Genomic DNA, 18,262 nt, shown 5'->3' with positions numbered 1-18,262 from the left:
GTCCTATACTGCATTTGTCTACAAAATTATCCCAGCCAGACATTTCTGTTCTGGGGTTTATGCTAAAACACCCCATGTACCTGTTGACTGACAAAATGGGAAATTGGGAGCATGTTTTTATTTCCAGAACATATACTTCCTTGCTCCTAGATAAATGGATATTCAGTGGTAATTGTAAACTGAACATTGAGGTAAAAACAGTTTTTGTTGCATCAGCTACCTGCTCAAAAATAAGCTGCCACACTGGGCCAAATGTTTTAAATCAGAAAAACCCAGAAGAATAACCTAGGAGCCACGTGACCACATAAACCCCCTAAAGATGCAGAAATTACTAAAAGCAACATTGATTTGTTAAACCACTTTTGACTCAAGAAATCAATTAAAACATTTAAATATTGTGGATTTTAAATATTTTTGAAAGGTGTTATAGTATAATGTTTTACACTGTGCTGAGGTACAAATCTAACAGGTCTAGTGAATATTCTGGACCTCCTTAAACCAGATTCTAGACCAATTCTAAATATTACTTATTAATACCTTTCACAATTTAGGGAGAAAGAGAAAATAGATTTCCCCTGAGGAAATATCAATGTGTACATTAATTAATCCCATTTGTTTATTCCAAACCCATGCAGCTAAAAGTAGATTACCAAACAGATATTCCATCCCACAAGCCATTATTGTCCTGGATATATATATGACCACCTACTGACTGTTTAAATTAGCCATTGATAATGAAGACACAATTTCTCTCATGGTGTGTCATGTTGGTCTACGATCTTGTTAAGCCAAAACCAATAATGTGAAAGCAAAGGCCTAGTCAGATGAGGTAAATTATATATTTGTATTAAATGATTCATGGTAAATACTGTTACAAAGTGCATGGGTTTCTCCAGACTCCTCTGGCTTTTTTACTAAACACAAAGGAAATTAGAGTTATAAACAATCAGTTCTAGATTGTTGTCCTAACTCTGTAAAGTTATAGAAGAGTTTTGGTCAGTTAAGAAGACACTGTGCACAACATATGGTATTTGGTCACTTTCTAACACATATTCATAAATACTTTTGCATTTTACTTCCTATAGCATAGTTGTTTTTAATTCCCACGCAAAAGGAACCTAAATTTGGCAATAAACTGAAAGCTTCCTGCAAGAGATATTATGTATGATATATTACATGCTGTACCTAACAGAGATGGAGCTGGAAAGGGTTTGCAATTTACCAAAACTGTCTTGTATTCTTAGAATATATTTTTCTTAAACTATACTCTTACAGATTTTAAGAACAGCTGTCATGTTTCCAGTATATTGCATGTTTTAATCTTCTCCACTTAAGATATACAACCTGTAGTGTTACAAACTAATCTACAGTCTGTTATTAGAAGGCTCATGCGATCTTCATGAAAAAAGAGGCACCAAGAAGTGTTGGAGAAAAAATTAAATAGAATAAAATAAAACGTGAGAATCAAAATGACCGTGCATAGTACTGGAAACTTCATTCTGTCTAATATTGTACACAACTATTTTTATAATTTTTGTTAAACAAAAAACTGTTAAATATTTATGAGCAGCATTATATCCCAGTGATTCGGTGAAACGGTTTCCTAATACACAAGGTACAAATGGATCAGTAATTGAGCTACCGGCATTGCCATTGTAGTTCACCTTCTGTGAAGTTTACGAGTGTCTTGAGCATGTTCTGTTTTAGAATTAAAATATAAATTTAAGACTTTGCTTTCCAGATAACACAAATGAAAAGGGAAAATGTCAACGGCGAGGGGAAATGTAACCGAAGTTTTACATTTTAATATTTTGGGATTTCCTGACACGCTGGAGAAGCGCATCTTACTATTTACCTTGCTTTTGAGCATTTATGTTATAACCTTAGCAGGAAATCTGCTCATAATCATTATAACTAAGCTTGATTCCAGTCTACAAAATCCAATGTACATCCTTTTAGGTAACTTGTCTTTAATCGATATTTGTTATATTTCGATAACTGTACCACATATGTTAATAACTCTGGCTTCAAATGACACAAGTATTTCCTTTGTAGGTTGTATGGCCCAGCTATTTTTTGTGATTTTTCTAGAGGGTGCAGAATGCATTCTTTTAGCTATAATGGCTTACGACCGCTATGCAGCTATCTGCAAGCCCTTATACTATGCCATTATAATGGATAGGGGAGTCTGTTATAAATTGGTTTTGTTGGCAGTGCTCTGGGGTGCTCTTCACTCACTACTCCACACTTTGTTGATTGTCCGTTTGCCCTTCTGCGATAATGGGATCAACCATTTGTTTTGTGATATTCCACCTCTGCTGAAACTTTCGTGCATAGACACTTATCTAAATGAGACAGTACTTTTTGCAGTCAGTGGAGTGTTTGTAGGACTTGGTCCACTTTTATTCATCCTTATCTCCTACGTGCAGGTAGTTTCTGCTATATTTGAAATGACATCTGATGTAGCAAGACGTAAAGTATTCTCTACCTGTGCTTCACATCTAATCATAGTGACTACTTTTTATGGAACTGGGAGCTTCAACTATGTGAGACCCAAGTCAAGTTACTCCCTGGAGCGTGACAAACTGGCTTCTGTGGTTTATAATGTAATCACTCCTATGTTAAACCCCATCATTTACAGTCTGAGGAACAGTGAGGTGAAGAGGTCTCTGAGAGATGTACTCAGGAGATACCAATTCTCCAGGAAGAGATGAAGCTATTTTAGATTGTACACATCTCAGACAAGCACTCCAACAGAGACAACCATAGTCTCACATAGGATTCAGCACCCCACTTGCACATAGGCGCCTCATTAATGGTAACCAGAGAGGGTTTTAAAGCCATATTGCCATGTAATAATAGGTCTCTCTGAAATTGGGGTACTTTGAAGTAGTGGCAGGCTAAGCTATAAATGTCCATATATTGTGACTTAATCCCACTATTTATGCCTCAGATTGGTGCTTTTAACTAGTATTTGCTGGATGTGCGCTGATCTCTTGCTTTGTTATATGTACAATACTAAAGTAGTCATATCTCAAAATGTGATACTTAGGAACAATTTTCACATTGTACAAACAAGGGCTAACAGACAGGGACACCTATTCATTTAACTTGTGGGAGATAATACAGCCACATGTACGTAGTTTATAGGGTGCTGGCCTTTTTTAATTTTTTGTTGTCCTGTACACTTTATATAGATTTATTGGCCAGGCAGAACTGTAAAATGTGGCATGAAGGAGATATGATAGATCAATTCTAACATAGACAGCACAGAAAAATGGGCAACTTGATTGACATATACAATTGTAATTTTAAAACAGCCACAACTTTTTCATTAGTTAATTAAAAGAAAGGAATCGTTTTAATTAATTTGTGAAAAGTATTTCATGTCCGTTGGACTTTTCTATGCCTCTTTTATATCTCTTCAGAAATGTGGTGGCTCAAGAATGAAATACAACACATTACAACTGTCTCCAAATAAAGACATAGCTGACATATGTGGCATAAATGCCATATTTATTTACCTTTAGTATAGTTTCCACAGAACAAGGAAAGAGAATGCAAAGGAGGCAAGCACCTTGTAACTTGTAGTCCGGCCACATCTAGATACTGGAATGATGTACATAGCTGTAATATAACATGCCCACAGAACTTTGTTGTATATCACTGTTGCTACCTTATTGTAGACATTTGGAAGCTTTGGAAGTTTGCTTTTTCTCCAAGGTCTGTCACTCTTAACTGTCGATGTCAACTTGATCTTTTCTTTAATAAAATGTATGTGCACATGTTTTCATTGTAATTATTTCAAAGTGTACAGTACTAGATCAGTAAATTATAGTTATGTCAGATAAAGATAAGCACATTGCATTAAATGACTACTTGACCTGGGCCATAGCATGTTGGAAGCCAAGCAACTCAGCCAAGCATAACAAAAAACAACTTCTATGATAAAAATGATGGGAACTTAGAGAGTTTGTTCTAGAGTAGGGTATCTAAGTTCAGATACTGACTCTATGAGGTGTATCCTGGGGCAAGGAAATACAAGGGACACAAAATGCCGGAACACCCCTGCAAGCTCTACTGAAGGCCACCCTATTAAAGTATACTGTATATCTTATTATGAATACAAATATTTGTTTTCAGGAACATGTTTTTCCGTATGTGCGAAAGTGTACTTATATATGTGGGGTTACAACATAGAACAAATACAAACATCACAAGGAGCCCATTCTGCAAAGAAAATAAGGCACTGATTGTCACGCCCCACCCAGGCTACATATGACAAGACTACAAATAAACCAGAGGACCAAACAGGACTAGCCTAGGACTATATGATAACAATTAGAGATTTCGTCACATCATATGGCCATAGTGCTTAGCCCACCACTAAGCCAAAGTACTCCAATATTCGGTGGATCCTATCACTAAACCCTGCCTACTGCAGTACTAATAAACTGAACATATCAGAAAGACATACCTGTAGACTGCAGACTGAAACAAACATAACGGGTGGGGCACACCTTATAAAGGGAACAGAGCTGAAGCAAAGAGCAGAACTGGAATCAAGAAATCAGAAGCAGAGTACGGAGCATAAGGAAATCCGGGAATGGATTACAGCAAAGGGGAACTCTAGCGAGACTGGGAAATTCAGAGATATGCAGCTCCGCAGCCTGGATGGGGCGTGACACTGATATTGTAAGCTTGCTCACATGGAGTAATATGACTAAAGTGTTCCCTGTCCCAAGGGGGCCTGCATTATATAATAATACCCGCAGGGGGCAGCATGGCCAGAGTGGGATCCTGAGTAGGGCTAGGCTTTGGCTCCAATCTTTGGTAAGTTGGGGAGGGGCTTAAGAGGTAGTTAATTAAGGGCTTGTGACATGAGACTGACGGACATTTTTGTAGTCACCTTACCCTGTGTTGTTAGGCCCACCCTCCCTCCCTGTTAATTTCCAGGTTGGTAGCTAACCAGGCATCTATGGGGGTGTGAATGGTCTGGGGGAGAGCATTTGATGGGAGGTTCCCAGTAGTTGGTAGTGGGAGCCTAAGGTTTGGGTTTGGGCATCTTGGTATGTCTGTCCCTGTGTGGTGGTGGTGGTATGCTTTGTGGGTCTTTGTTTATTCTTTTGTATAATTATTTATGTTTATTGATGGTATTTATTATATTTATGCATTCAGTTTGGTAGTTTTTGCCCTGTTAACACAATGAGGTGTTGGGCCTAAGGTTGCGTGGCAATGACATGGTTAATAAATTAAATTGGCTGTGGCCTTTTTAACCAATTTTTCTGGTGTCGTCGTTATTAGGTTAAGGGAAAAAGGGTGGGGGCCTGGCCCAGAAATCGAGTGTACTTCAGTCATTGGTGTGGAGTGTAAGCAGAGCATGTCCTCCGATGGTCTAAGAGTACACAAGGAGTATAGCCAGCTTGTCTAGTCTGAAAAAATATATCATATGAAAACAGCAAGTATTTAGCAACACATAGTTTGCAACATTCACAGTCATACAGTAGTGAGTATGGCCTCAAGTAGGACAGGTATATGTGATTCTCATTATTAACATGCCCATTCATTATTGAACCTGATCAAATTAATGTAGTGTGTAATCTCATTATAAAATGTATTATCTATTCACAAAACATGAAATCTGTTGAATGTTTTTAACACCTCCTCACCATCACTAAATATAATCCACTTTAATTAAAAACTATCCCACTGGGGTTTCGTATGGCCTTTTCCATCCATCTGTAGCATTAATGGCCATGCTAACCATTGTTATTTACAAGACCCGGTATTTTTATACACACTGGGAATGAAAAAAACAATTAAACACCTGAATCTTCCCCCTTAATTACAGATGTGAAATGACCGAGCTTTCTTTATATTGAGAAATGCCGTTGCATTGCACACACTAATACCATGGACAGGACAGAAACACGTTTGTGATGTCTGCTGGTAATCTGTATAGGCAGATGCTGCCTCAAGGTATCTGATTGATTTATGGTAAGCCATGCTGTGTAATAGAATACCACTTCTGATTTATCATGTAAGCTAGAAGCCCATAGTAAAAGATTTTAACTTTTTGTTTTTAAATCTTAACACCTTCCTATTGTTTCGTTTTCCTAAACACTGCACAGATAATAGTGGGGGTCCTTTAATAAATTAGTCTCTGAACCCAATGCCTAAGGATTCCAGAGTTGTGAATGGTTGAGACTGTACTTTAAAATTTCTGGAAGTGCCTTTAAAAAAAGGAGGCTTTGCTGTTATTAGTCTACAGACATACACCAGCAGTTAAGATGCTGCAGAAACATCTTTCCCATGTAGAGATACTAATGAAACCAAGTTTTTTGAACCAACCCCAACAAACTGATGTCTTGATCGGAGAGGTGGGCACCTCAAGTGTACTAGACTTCTCAATAAGTACTAGAATAATTTTACTGAATTAAATAAATCCACATGTTTGTTTATTTGCAGCGTTACGCTTAACAAAAACAGTTTATTTGAACACATCTGATTTTATGTGTGGAAAGAAGAATGATATCTTTTAGAGTTTCATGTCTTGTAAACAGTTCTTATAGAAAGTGGATGGTACTGGTTCTGTCCACACATCTTATTTTTAGCATCCCTATCGAAAAGGACAGGCAAGACATTGCACCACAAAAAAATCTGATCTTGATATCAGATGACACAGTGTTGCTTGTTGTGAGGTCTATCTGTCATTGGGATGGAGAGAAGAGGAGTCGTGAACTAGACCTTCACTTACAACAGTAAGTGTGATATATATTTTTGTTCTTAATTTTATAATTTATATTAACCTAAGGCTTTTAGTTAATCAAAGCAAGAGGCACAGTATACCTCCCTATACAGTAGCTTAATGGACTCGAAAAACAGGCAGTGAGAGATCTAGTGCATAGAAAATGCAAATCAGGAAAAATACATCCACTATAAATACTTTGCAATAAATATTAAATGCAATAAAAAATAAAAACTTTTATAGCATTAAAAAGGACAGTTGGTAAAAAGAGACAACTTATCTGCAAACTTTTGAATGCTGCCAAATAATAGACCGAAGCAAAACATTAATCTGATTACAACAGATACTTAAGATATTTAAAACATAGTTATATTTCAAGTAGTTTGTTAAAGTATCCAGAGTTCACTACTACCATGCTTTGTGGTTGGTGATATTATATTTCTCCAACTGTTCCTATTCATAGAAGAAATTATTAAAAAGCAGGTTAAATAAATACTATGCATTTATGTTATTATTTGTCTTCATATTTTCTTAGTTTGAATTGATTCTTCTAAAGATATGGTACATTTTCTAGAGGGGGGTATAAAAGTCTATAGTAATTAAACTAAAAACAAGCAATTTGTTGACCCGGGGAAAAAACAAATATTCTTTGGAGGTGAAAGGATTTTTACCAAAAATGGTAATATTGCCAACATTGATTTTATGCCTTACTTTGCATCGCAACATACAGGCTGGACTGAGTGAGCTTGATGATCAGGTGACTTATTTTAACCTGTGTACATCACTGTATAAAAGTTTTTGTTGAAAAACTATTAAATGAAATAAGTAAAGGCTGTGAAATATAAATTACACAATACTAAACATTTATGTTTTTTTTAATTGTGTGTTCTTCAACAACTCTATATTATTACAGGTCATTATATCTGTATTCTATCCATGTTAATCTCATTCTGGATGGAAATCGACTAAAATTGACCATCACACTCCAAACAGCCTATGGCTCACAGCTCTCTGATTCTTTGGTCAAACAGAAGGCTTTACACCATCATCATTGGGTAACTGTATTTCAGCAACCAGAACTGAAGCCAGATTTAGTTAACCATGGATTGCATTGTCGGGCTGGGTTGACCTTTGTGGATGTGATTAAAAATGTGCCCTGTCTGACTACAATTATTGTATGGCTGTACATATACCATCACGTGAGTATCACAAACTTGATTCTCATTGATTAAAAGTATAACAGTTACAATGGGAGAGAATAGTTGAAAAGTGCCCTGCTATCAGTTTTGGGACCATGTGGCAAGGACCCCAGACACCCCAGCTGGAATATTATTTGGATCAATTGCTATCTGTGTCCTGTAACCATCGTCTCTTCTGTCTCTCCCTGGAATAAATGTAATGATGTGTTGCACAGAATATGGTAGCTCGAATACAGTTAATTTCAGAGTTTGGAAGAAGTGGAAAAAAACTGCCAAGGACTTCTAAGCCAGTATTAAACAGTAACTTTTCTAAAGCAACAAGCTTATCCTCCATAGATAAAATGCATGTTTCAATTTTCAATAGATGCATGAATTTAGTTCTTCATTAGAGATGGAACATGAAACTTCTTTCTCATTTTCCTCCTTCCCTGCCTGCTTCTGCCTAACAGTAGTTCCGCACAAGCTGCACACTTCTATGTTGAGCTCTGATTAGGGATATCGGGGAAAGTGTCTTCAGAATTTCCCTTTGATAACTGTGACATATATACCCCTGTTAAAATGCCAGGTTCTTGTGATGTTAAAGAAAGATAAATAATTTCAGAATTTTTTCCACCTTTAATGGGACCTATACCGTGAACAATTCAATTGCAAAACAAGCTGAAATCTTTGAGGGGAAAAAACTCACAATAACCTGGTATGCACACCCTCTTATAACTGGGGTTGTGGCTGTGCTCAGAATTAACCAATCACATTGAAACTCACGTTAAATAGAAGTCAATACACACCTGCCATCATCAAAGTGACTCACCTGACATTTGCTTAGTTGCATCTCAGAGCAAAAGCCATGGTCCACAGAGTGATATCATTGTTGAAAGATATCAGTCAGGAGAAGGGTACAAAATTATTTCCAAAGCATTAGATATACCACGGAACACAGTGAATCATCAAGTAGAGAAAATACGGCACAACAGAGACATTACCAAGAACTGGACGTCCCTCCAAAATTGATGAAAAGACGAGAAGAAAACTGGCCAGGAAAGCTTACCAGAGGCCTACTGCAACATTAAAGGAACTGCAGGAATTTCTGACAAGTACTGGCTGTGTGCTACATGTATCAACAATCTCCCGTATTCTTCATAGGAATGGGCTATGAGGTAGGGTGGCAAGACGGAAGCCTTTTCTCACAAAGAAAAACATCCAAGCCTGGCTGAAGTTTGCAAAAACAAACATCAAGTCCCCCAAAAGCACGTGGGAAAATGTGTTATGGTCTGATGAAACCAAGTTTGATCTTTTTGGCCATAATTCCAAAAGGTATGTTTGGCACGAAAACAACACTGCACATCACCCAAAGAACACCATACCCACAGTGAATCATGGTGGTGGCAGCATCATGCTTTGTAGCTGTTTTCTTCAGCTGGAACGGGGCCTTAGTCAGGGTTTCAAATACCAGGCAATTTTGGCACAAAACCTTCAGGCGTCCGTTAGGAAGCTGAAGATGAAGTTCACCTTTCAGCACGTCAACGACCAAAAGCACACATCCAAATCTACAAAAGCATGGTTTCACCAGAAGAAGATTAACGTTTTGGAATGGCCCAGCCAGAGCCCAGACCTGAATCCAATTGAACATCTGTGGGGTGATCTGAAGAGGGCTGTGCACAGGAGATGTCCTCAGAATCTGACAGATTTGGAGCGAGAAAATATTGCCACGTCAAGATGTGCCATGCTATTAGACTCCTACCCAAAAAGACTGATTGCTGTAATAAAATCAAAAGGTGCTTCAGCAAAGTATTTGTTTAAGGGTGTGCACACTTATGCAACCAGGTTATTGTAAGGTTTTGGGGGGTTTTTTTACCCTCAAAGATTTCAGTTTGTTTTGCAATTGAATTTTTCATGTTATAGGTCACAATTAAGGTGGAAAAAGTTCTGTGAAGGTGTTGCTTTTCTTTTGGTGGCTGCTGGTTAAGTATTAGTATTATTATTACATTTCACAAAGTTTAACATTAGATTTTATGACACTATTACAATTAGGGAAAGGAAGCTATCAATAACATTAACAAACATAAGGCATACTGCTACAAATGTAGAAGATTGTCCTACTCTTATGAATTTACAATCATACATTGATACAGTGTCAATATGTCCAGCGCATCAGCTTACACAGTAAACCACTTGACTATAAGTAAACCATGATGTTTTATTTACTGTCTGACAGATACGTGCATCTGCCAGGGTATCACCTTTGTTCAAGTGTCGGAGTAAGGAAGGAGGGCCTAATCAGACGACCAGACACACGATGCTTGCCTACTATGTTATCGTCTCTTTTGTTGCTATGTCTATCAGCACTTTGCTCGGCTTTCTAACCAATTCATTTATCATTGTGGTCCACGGCATGGATAGAGCTAAAGGCAAGAATATTAACCCAAGAGAACTGATCCTGTTTACTCTGGGACTCTTTAATATATTCTACCAATGCAGTATGGCTGCCAATGACACGGTTCTCTTTCTCTGGAGTGATGTTTATTTCTCTGACAACGTCTATGCCATCTTCTCAGTCCTTCTGCTTTTTCCAATCTTCTCCAGTTTCTGGTTTACCTTCTGCCTATGTGGTTTTTATTACATAATGCTCAATACTTTCAAACGAAAAGCCTTTATGCAACTAAAGCTAGACATTGCTCGTGTTGTCCCTTGGATGCTCACATTTTCTGTTCTTCTGTCTCTAACCATAAGTATACCAGTCATATGGAACATTGTAAAAGATGATCATGCTGTATTAAATGAAACTTTCACCATTAACAATGGCATAGAACACAGCATCGTTTCTGGTTTATTAGGAGCAAATCTCTTCAATAATGATACCATAGAACACCCCACATCTTATTCTGGATTTTTAGATGGAAATATTACCAACAATTTCACTACAGTATTCAGCACACCTCACATGAGTCTCAGATACCTGCTGGTCACCAGTATAATTGGTTGCTGCATCCCACTCATCTTAGTTGCAATTGCCAATATTCTAATTATAAAATCTCTCTGCATCCATGCCAACCGTCTTGGAAAAAGCTCAGGAAGAATGAGTGTACAAAGTGTGGAGGCAAGTGTATCAGCAGCCTGGACTGTCACCTCCCTCCTACTCCTATATATCAGCTTTTACGTTTCCCAAATATTACTAATCATGGGTGTCTTTGATCCTAACAATCTCTGGTTTTCTATATGTTTGGTTGTTATATATGCATACTCTCCTATTCAGTCTATTATATTGATTCTTGGCAGCCCAAAACTTAAGAGCACAATGATAAAGTTCTTAAGATTTTTTGCCTGTAAAAAGAACACATGTCCAAGCGAGAGTGTAAAGGCAATAACTCCATCAAGCTTCAGTCATTCTAATAATCAAGCTGGATAATGTTATTAGAACATTGTTTCTTACTTTTTTATTAGTATTACTGTTTTAACTGTGGCTGAACTAACACTGTATAATTATCTTACTTTATCATAACATTATTTTGCAGAATTTGCTTTGTTAGTAGATAGATGGCTTCTATTATACTTTACTGACTGTTAAAATTATCATTATTTATATTTATTTAGCAATATTTTACAGACAATTGAACTCCCTTTCCTTGTTATATATATATATATTAAATATAGGTTTGCTGTTAACGTCTGACAATTATCTTACTTTATCATAGCATTATTTTGCAGATTTTGCTTTGTTAATAGACAGATGGCTTCTATTATTCTTTACTGAACTGTTCTTATTAAATTAGTTTTATTAGATTTATTTTGAAATTTTTTACTGACAACTGAATTTTCTTTTCCTTGTTATATACCGTATATTAAATATAGGTTTGCTGTTAACATGTGAAAATTATTTTACTTTATCATAGCATTGTTTTGCAGAATTTGCTTTGTTAATAGATAGATAGCTTCTATTATACTTTACCAAACTGTTCCTTTTATATTAGTTTTATTTAGCAATATTTTACTGACAATTGAATTCCCTTTCGGTGTTATATATAGGTTTGCTGTTAACATGTAATGAACACAAAGAAATGTGTTTTTAAAACAATTGCATTAAAGTGATTTTGGCACAGATATTATCACTTGCACTATACTTATTAAGTATGCAGGACTTTGCTTCCCTTTATGCAGTCTAGGCAAATACCAATGGTGCCATGATTTTTGTGTCATTATAAGAAAAGGAAGAACCTGGATAATGGAGGTGAAAGAGCAAAGAAAAACAACAGAAGAACAAGAAGAGGCAAGAAGATTCTTCATTTTAAATTTTTTTGAATTACTTCTGAGGATGCTGACTGCTGTCTAACTGATCTGTAGCGCCCACTCCCAGTCATGATGTTCTAGGCCGTCATGATAGGCTTCTAGGCACACATTTCAATACCAGCATGTAATGTCATGAAGGACATGATGTGGAGGTGCATATGGTAAATACATTTATTATAAAGTCGTATTGAGTTGTAGTACAAAGGGAATAAAAAAAGTGATACCCTCCTTGTACGTTGCTTGCCTGACATAATAAAATGTAGGCTTAGAGCTTATGTTTACCTGCAAAAAGAACTTAAAGCTAAGGTATGCACAAATATATAGAGAAATACAAGCAGGGCAAAACACAAACTACAGATTCATAAACTTACAGTAACTAAGTTGCAAAACTACCTTTTCATATTCTGAAACAATTGAACGTATTTTATTCCTGTTATTTTTCCAGCGGAGGTTGTCTACAGGCATTGCGCAGACGTTTACCGGCTACCAGAGAGGAGGACCCCCACAGCACTGCAGGGGACCTGTATCCTCCTCTCTGGCAGCCGGTGGACATCTGAGCGATGCACGCAGATAGGGCTGAAACAACGAATCGATAAAATCGATAATAATCGATAACGGAAATCGAGTGATCGATTCGTTGTTGGAGCACTCGGCTCCTTTTACTTACCTTCGCGAGCGTTCCCCGCTTCTGCTACACGCTCTGCAGTCTCCGTCTTCTTTTAGTTACGGATGTGACGCGTTCCGGAGGTAAGTATTCTTCATGTCTGTGCGAGTGGCTTAGCACAGAGCGGTTCGCTCTGTGCGAGTAGCTCCATTCGCACAGAGCGATTCGCGGGGGTGGGGGTGGGGTTTCAGGGGATGCAGGGCAGAGTGGGGGTGGGGGGGCAGGCCAGGGTAGTAGACTGAGTGCAGGGCAGAGTGGGGGTGGGGATGCAGGGCAGGGTGTGAGTGTGGGGGCAGGGCAGGAGACTGGGTGCAGGGCAGAGTGGGGGTGGGGATGCAGGGTGTGAGTGTGGGTGCAGGGCAGAGTGGGAGACTGGGTGCAGGGCAGAGTGGGGGTGGGGATGCAGGGCAGGGTGTGGGTGCAGGGCAGAGTGGGTGCAGGGCAGAGTGGGTGCAGGGTGTGAGTGTGGGGGCAGGGCAGAATGTGGGGGCAGGGCTGGGTGCAGGGCAGAGTTGGAGACTGGGTGCAGGGGCACAGTGCAAAGTGCCAGGGCTGGGTGCAAAGTGCCAGGGCTGGGTGCAAAGTGCTGGGTGCAAAGTGCCAGGGCTGGGGCAAAGTGCTGAGTGCTGGGTGCAAAGTGCTGGGTGCAAAGTGCCAGGGCTGGGTGAAAAGTTCTGGGTGCAAAGTGCCAGGGCTGGGTGCAAAGTGCTGGGTGCAAAGTGCTGGGTGCAAAGTGCCAGGGCTGGGGCAAAGTGCTGAGTGCTGGGTGCAAAGTGCCAGGGCTGGGGCAAAGTGCTGGGTGCAAAGTGCTGGGTGCAAAGTGCCAGGGCTGGGGCAAAGTTTCTTGAACAGTAATAGTCCACCTCTTTTCAGAATGTTTGGGGTTATTTTGTTTCATAAATATTGTGTTTGGGTTCTTGTACTTTTAAAATATAGTTTTTTATTACATCATAACAAAATAAGAATGTTAATGTAAATTTTAAGTTGTTTTTTAACATCCAGTTCATTAAATTATTTTAAATAAACGAAAAATGTGCATATTGTTTTTTTTTATCCGATTAATCGATTAATTGAAAAAATAATCGGCCAACTAATCGATTATTAAAATAATCGTTAGTTGCAGCCCTACACGCAGACAACCTCCACTGCTACCCGACTCTTCCGCCAGGGCGTCTATAAAGGAGCACTGGTGTGACATGCCTTCTGGAGCTCAGTCATAAAAGTGTCGGGTAGCAGAGGCGTTTGCACGCAGACATCCACTGGCTGTCCCTACTTGACACAAGGTCTGGAGCATGGGGGATAAGTCTAGGCATGCATCGGTAAGTCGAGGCAGGCATATAGGGGGTATAAGGCATATCAGGGGGGCAGAATGGCAAATAGGGGGTATAAGGCATATGAGTGGGGGCAGAGTGGTAAATAGGGGGTATAAGGCATATCAGGAGGGCAGAGTGGCATATCAGGCATGCAAAGTGGCATATAGGGGGTATAAGGCATATCTGGGGGCAGAGTAGCAAGCAGTGGGGCAGATATGATAGCTGGGGCAGGTTGGCAAATAAAAGGAAATAAAAACAAAAAATGCATTTTTCTCAATCATGTGAATTAATATTTACTAATAAAACTTTTTTTCTTATAGGGTTGTCTTATATTCATGTTTTTTTTCTAAATTAATATTCAACTTTTGTGGGGTCGTCTTATAAACTAGCAAATACGGTAAACATTTTTTCATGTCTGTGTTCTGCTATTATTGTTGCATATTTTATTGGCTTTAGTGACATCATGTGGTCATATCCATTTATTGCAGGTTCTGATATCAGCTGCCATGTGTGTGTGTATCAGAGGCGTATCTACTGAAAATAGCGCCTATGGCAAGCACTGAAATTGCGCCCCTGTCCAAATATCTAAAACCCATTTACTAGCCCCTGCTGCCCATATATATATATATATATATATATATATATATATATATATATATATAAATATTAGTCCCTGCTGCCGATAGCAGGTATAGATCAACACACAAACCCAGATCAATTGAAATTCACTTGTGATCTCAGCACTGAAGGTATATATCAAATAAACAGAATCAGACATACAAATCCTGTATTTGCAGGTATACAATAATATATGAAACGTAGCATCGCAGGTATAGATCAAATAAATACATGGAAACAGCATTGCAGGTATTAATTAACTGAATAAGACATATGAACCCTGTATTTGCAGGTACACATAAATAATGTATGGAAACATAGCATAGCACATATGGATCTACAGAATAACACAAACCCAGCTTTGCAGGTAAAGATCATTTGGAATTCACATAAAAACACGGCATTAAAGGTATATTTAAAAACCCATAAATTACAGGCATAGATCACAGGTTGCACACCCCAAAGCCAGCCCTGGCGTCCACACTTCCCTCATAGAACCTGACCAGAACCCAGATAACACACATTAGATTTGCAATCTTTGTCCCCAAATAGCCCAGCACAAGTCAACTTTGTCCCCAAACAGTCCGGCATCTTTGTCCCATATACACCCTGCCTGTGCCATCTTGGACCCCAAGGCTCAAACCTCCTGCTAGTGCCATCTTTGCCCTTCCACATTATGCATCTATGATACACAAACACTTTTACAGTCACTCACTAATTCACACTTTAATTCAGACAACTCATCCACACATTAACTCATGCTCTCCCTCATTCAGAAAATACATTCACATGCTCATGCTCTCCCTCTCTCTCATGCTCTCCCTCATTCACTCAATGCATCCACACATTAATGCACACTCTTTACTTATATCTATCCCCTCTCCCTCCCTTATCACTTTCTAACCCCTCTCCCTCCCCCTACCCACTATATACCCTCTCCCCCCTACCCACTATATACCCTCCCCCCACCCACTATATACCCTCCCCCCTACCCACTATATACCCTTTCCCTCCACCCACTATATACCCTCTCCCCCCACCCACTATATACCCTCTCCCCCCACCCACTATATATCCTCTCCCCCCTACCCACTATATAGCCTCCCCCCCTACCCACTATATACCCTCTCCACCCTACCCACTATATACCCTCTCCCCCCTACCCACTATATACCCTCTCCCCCCCACTCACTATATACCCCCCCACTCACTATATACCCCCTCCCCCCATAGTTCTCTCACCTTATACCCCCTCCTCCCCCGTAGTTCGCTGCTGTCATCCTGCACCGCTCGCTGGTGCCCGCTGCTTCACTGCTGAGCGCCGTAATATGACGTCATATTTCGGCGCCCAGCGGTGATGCAGCGGGCACCAGCGAGCGGCTTTTAAACGCTGTCTTCTTTTTTTTTGATGCGGGGGAGAACGAGGGGTGCCGAGCGGTTGCTAGGCGCCCCTCTCTCTCCTCCGCATCAAAAAAAAAACAGCGTTTAAAAGCCGCTCGCTGGTGCCCGCTGCTTCACTGCTAGGCACCGAAATATGATGTCATATTACGGCGCTCAGCATGAAATGCCGGCGCCGGGACGGAGGTAGAGGCCTCGTGGAGGAGAATGAGGGGCGCCGAGCGGTTGCTAGGCGCCCCTCTCTCTCCTCCGCATCAAAAAAAAAAAAAAAGCCGGCGTTTGAAAGCCGCTCACTGGCGCCCCCTTCAAATGGCGCCTATGGCACGAGCCATAGGTGCCATACCCTAGATACGCCTCTGGTGTGTGTATATATATATATATATATATATATATATATATATATATATATATATATATATATATATATATATATATATATATATATTAGGGCTGCAACAACTAATCGATAAAATCGATAGTAATCGATAATGAAAATCGTTGCAAATTTCATTATCGATTAGTTGAATCGATTTTTGCAGTTATAAGATGAGGGTTTTTTCCTAGCAAATGCTCTATAGATCCATAACACTAAGATCCAGATCCCCCGCAGAGCTGCAGGGGACCCGGATCCTCCTCTATATCAGCTGGTGGGGGGTGTCTGTGCGATGAAGTTCGGATCCAATTCTTCGGTTCAATGTCACTCAAAGCAGTTACTACTTCCCAGTACCTCCCTGCACTCACTCTGATGAATGACCCTGCCCCTTTCTGCTTCCCAATCCCCCCCCGCGGTCACTCTGATGATTGGCCTCGCCCATTTCCTTTTAGCGTCCACACCAGTTATGGTTAATGGGGTGTTTAGGGTTAATTTAGGGACAGTTATGGTTAATGGGGTCTTTAGGATTAAATTAGGGGTAGTTATGGTTACTGGGGAATCTAAATCCTGGGGGCAGCTTTGCCGGCTTTCTGCTGTCCGATCGCCTGTAACAGCTTCCGGCATGAAAGCTGGTAAGCTGTTACACTGTAAACTGCCCCATCGCGCAGTTGCAAACCCGGCGGGGATATCCTGCCCTCCGATGAGGCACAGAGACGCTACGATCTCTATGCAGGTCTGTGAGGACCTGCATAGAGATCACAGTGTGATCGGTGCAGGGGGATCGCGGGGAGGGGAGTGAGAAACCATCTCTCTCACTCCCCCTCCCATCCTGTAACAGAAAAGCTGGAAAAAAAAAACGGTTAGTGATTTAAAAATAATATTAAATAAATCATTAAAATAATAATATAAATACCGTATTGGCTCGAATATAGGCCGCACTTTTTCCCCCCACTTTAAGTCTTTAAAGTGGGGGTGCGGCCTATATTCGGGGTCTAGCGCCCGACGCCCGGGACTTGCAGTCCCTGGCGCCAGGCAGGCAGCGGGGTTAGGATACAGATCCCCCGCAGCGGACCTGCATCCTACTCCCCGATACGCTCAGACAGCCTCCCCTGCCAGCACTTCCCACGGGGGGGTTGCGGCACGGGAGGTTGTCTAAGCGCATCGTGCGGACCGTCCGCACGATGCGTTTTACCTCTGCCCCCCCCCCGACTTACCGGAGCAGACTCCCGGGTGTCTTGCGGGGCCGGCGGGGGACATCTACGCAATACGCGTATACAACTTCCGGTGCCGGCACTGGATGTGGCGGCACCCTGTAAATCGGGGGGGGGCAGAGGAGGACAGTGGCAGCATATTCCGGGGGGGGGGGACAGTGGCAGCATATCTCGGGGAGGGAGGACAGTGGTAGCATATCTCGGGGGGGGAGGAGGACAGTGGCAGCATATCTCAGGGGGGGAGGAGGACAGTGGTAGCATATCTCGGGGGGGGAGGACAGTGGCAGCATATCTCGGGGGGGAGAGACAGAGTGGCAGCATGTTTTTTTGGTGCTTTTTTAAAGAAAAAAACTTTTTCTTTAAAAAAGCACCAAACTTTTAGGGTGCGGCCTATATACGGGGGCGGCCTATATCCGAGCCAATACGGTAATACTAAAAAAAATTATAATGTGAGCTG

At 40.5% G+C, this 18,262-nt stretch overlaps 1 protein-coding gene across 1 annotated transcript; it reads left to right on the top strand.

The window, feature by feature from the left end:
- The first annotated feature begins 1,763 nt into the window (after nt 1-1,763).
- Nucleotides 1,764-2,714, top strand: LOC149278034 (olfactory receptor 5V1-like). The gene has a single exon (XM_089502519.1). The coding sequence runs from the start codon at nt 1,764-1,766 to the stop codon at nt 2,712-2,714; it is 951 nt and encodes a 316-aa protein (XP_089358645.1).
- The last annotated feature ends 15,548 nt before the right edge of the window (nt 2,715-18,262 follow it).

This window comes from Sceloporus occidentalis, unplaced genomic scaffold, assembly GCF_023333645.1.
Source record: "Sceloporus occidentalis isolate IW3139 unplaced genomic scaffold, rSceOcc1.0.p SCAF_204, whole genome shotgun sequence".
NCBI classification, from domain to species: domain Eukaryota; kingdom Metazoa; phylum Chordata; class Lepidosauria; order Squamata; family Phrynosomatidae; genus Sceloporus; species Sceloporus occidentalis.
This window is presented reverse-complemented; position numbering and strand designations above follow the sequence as displayed.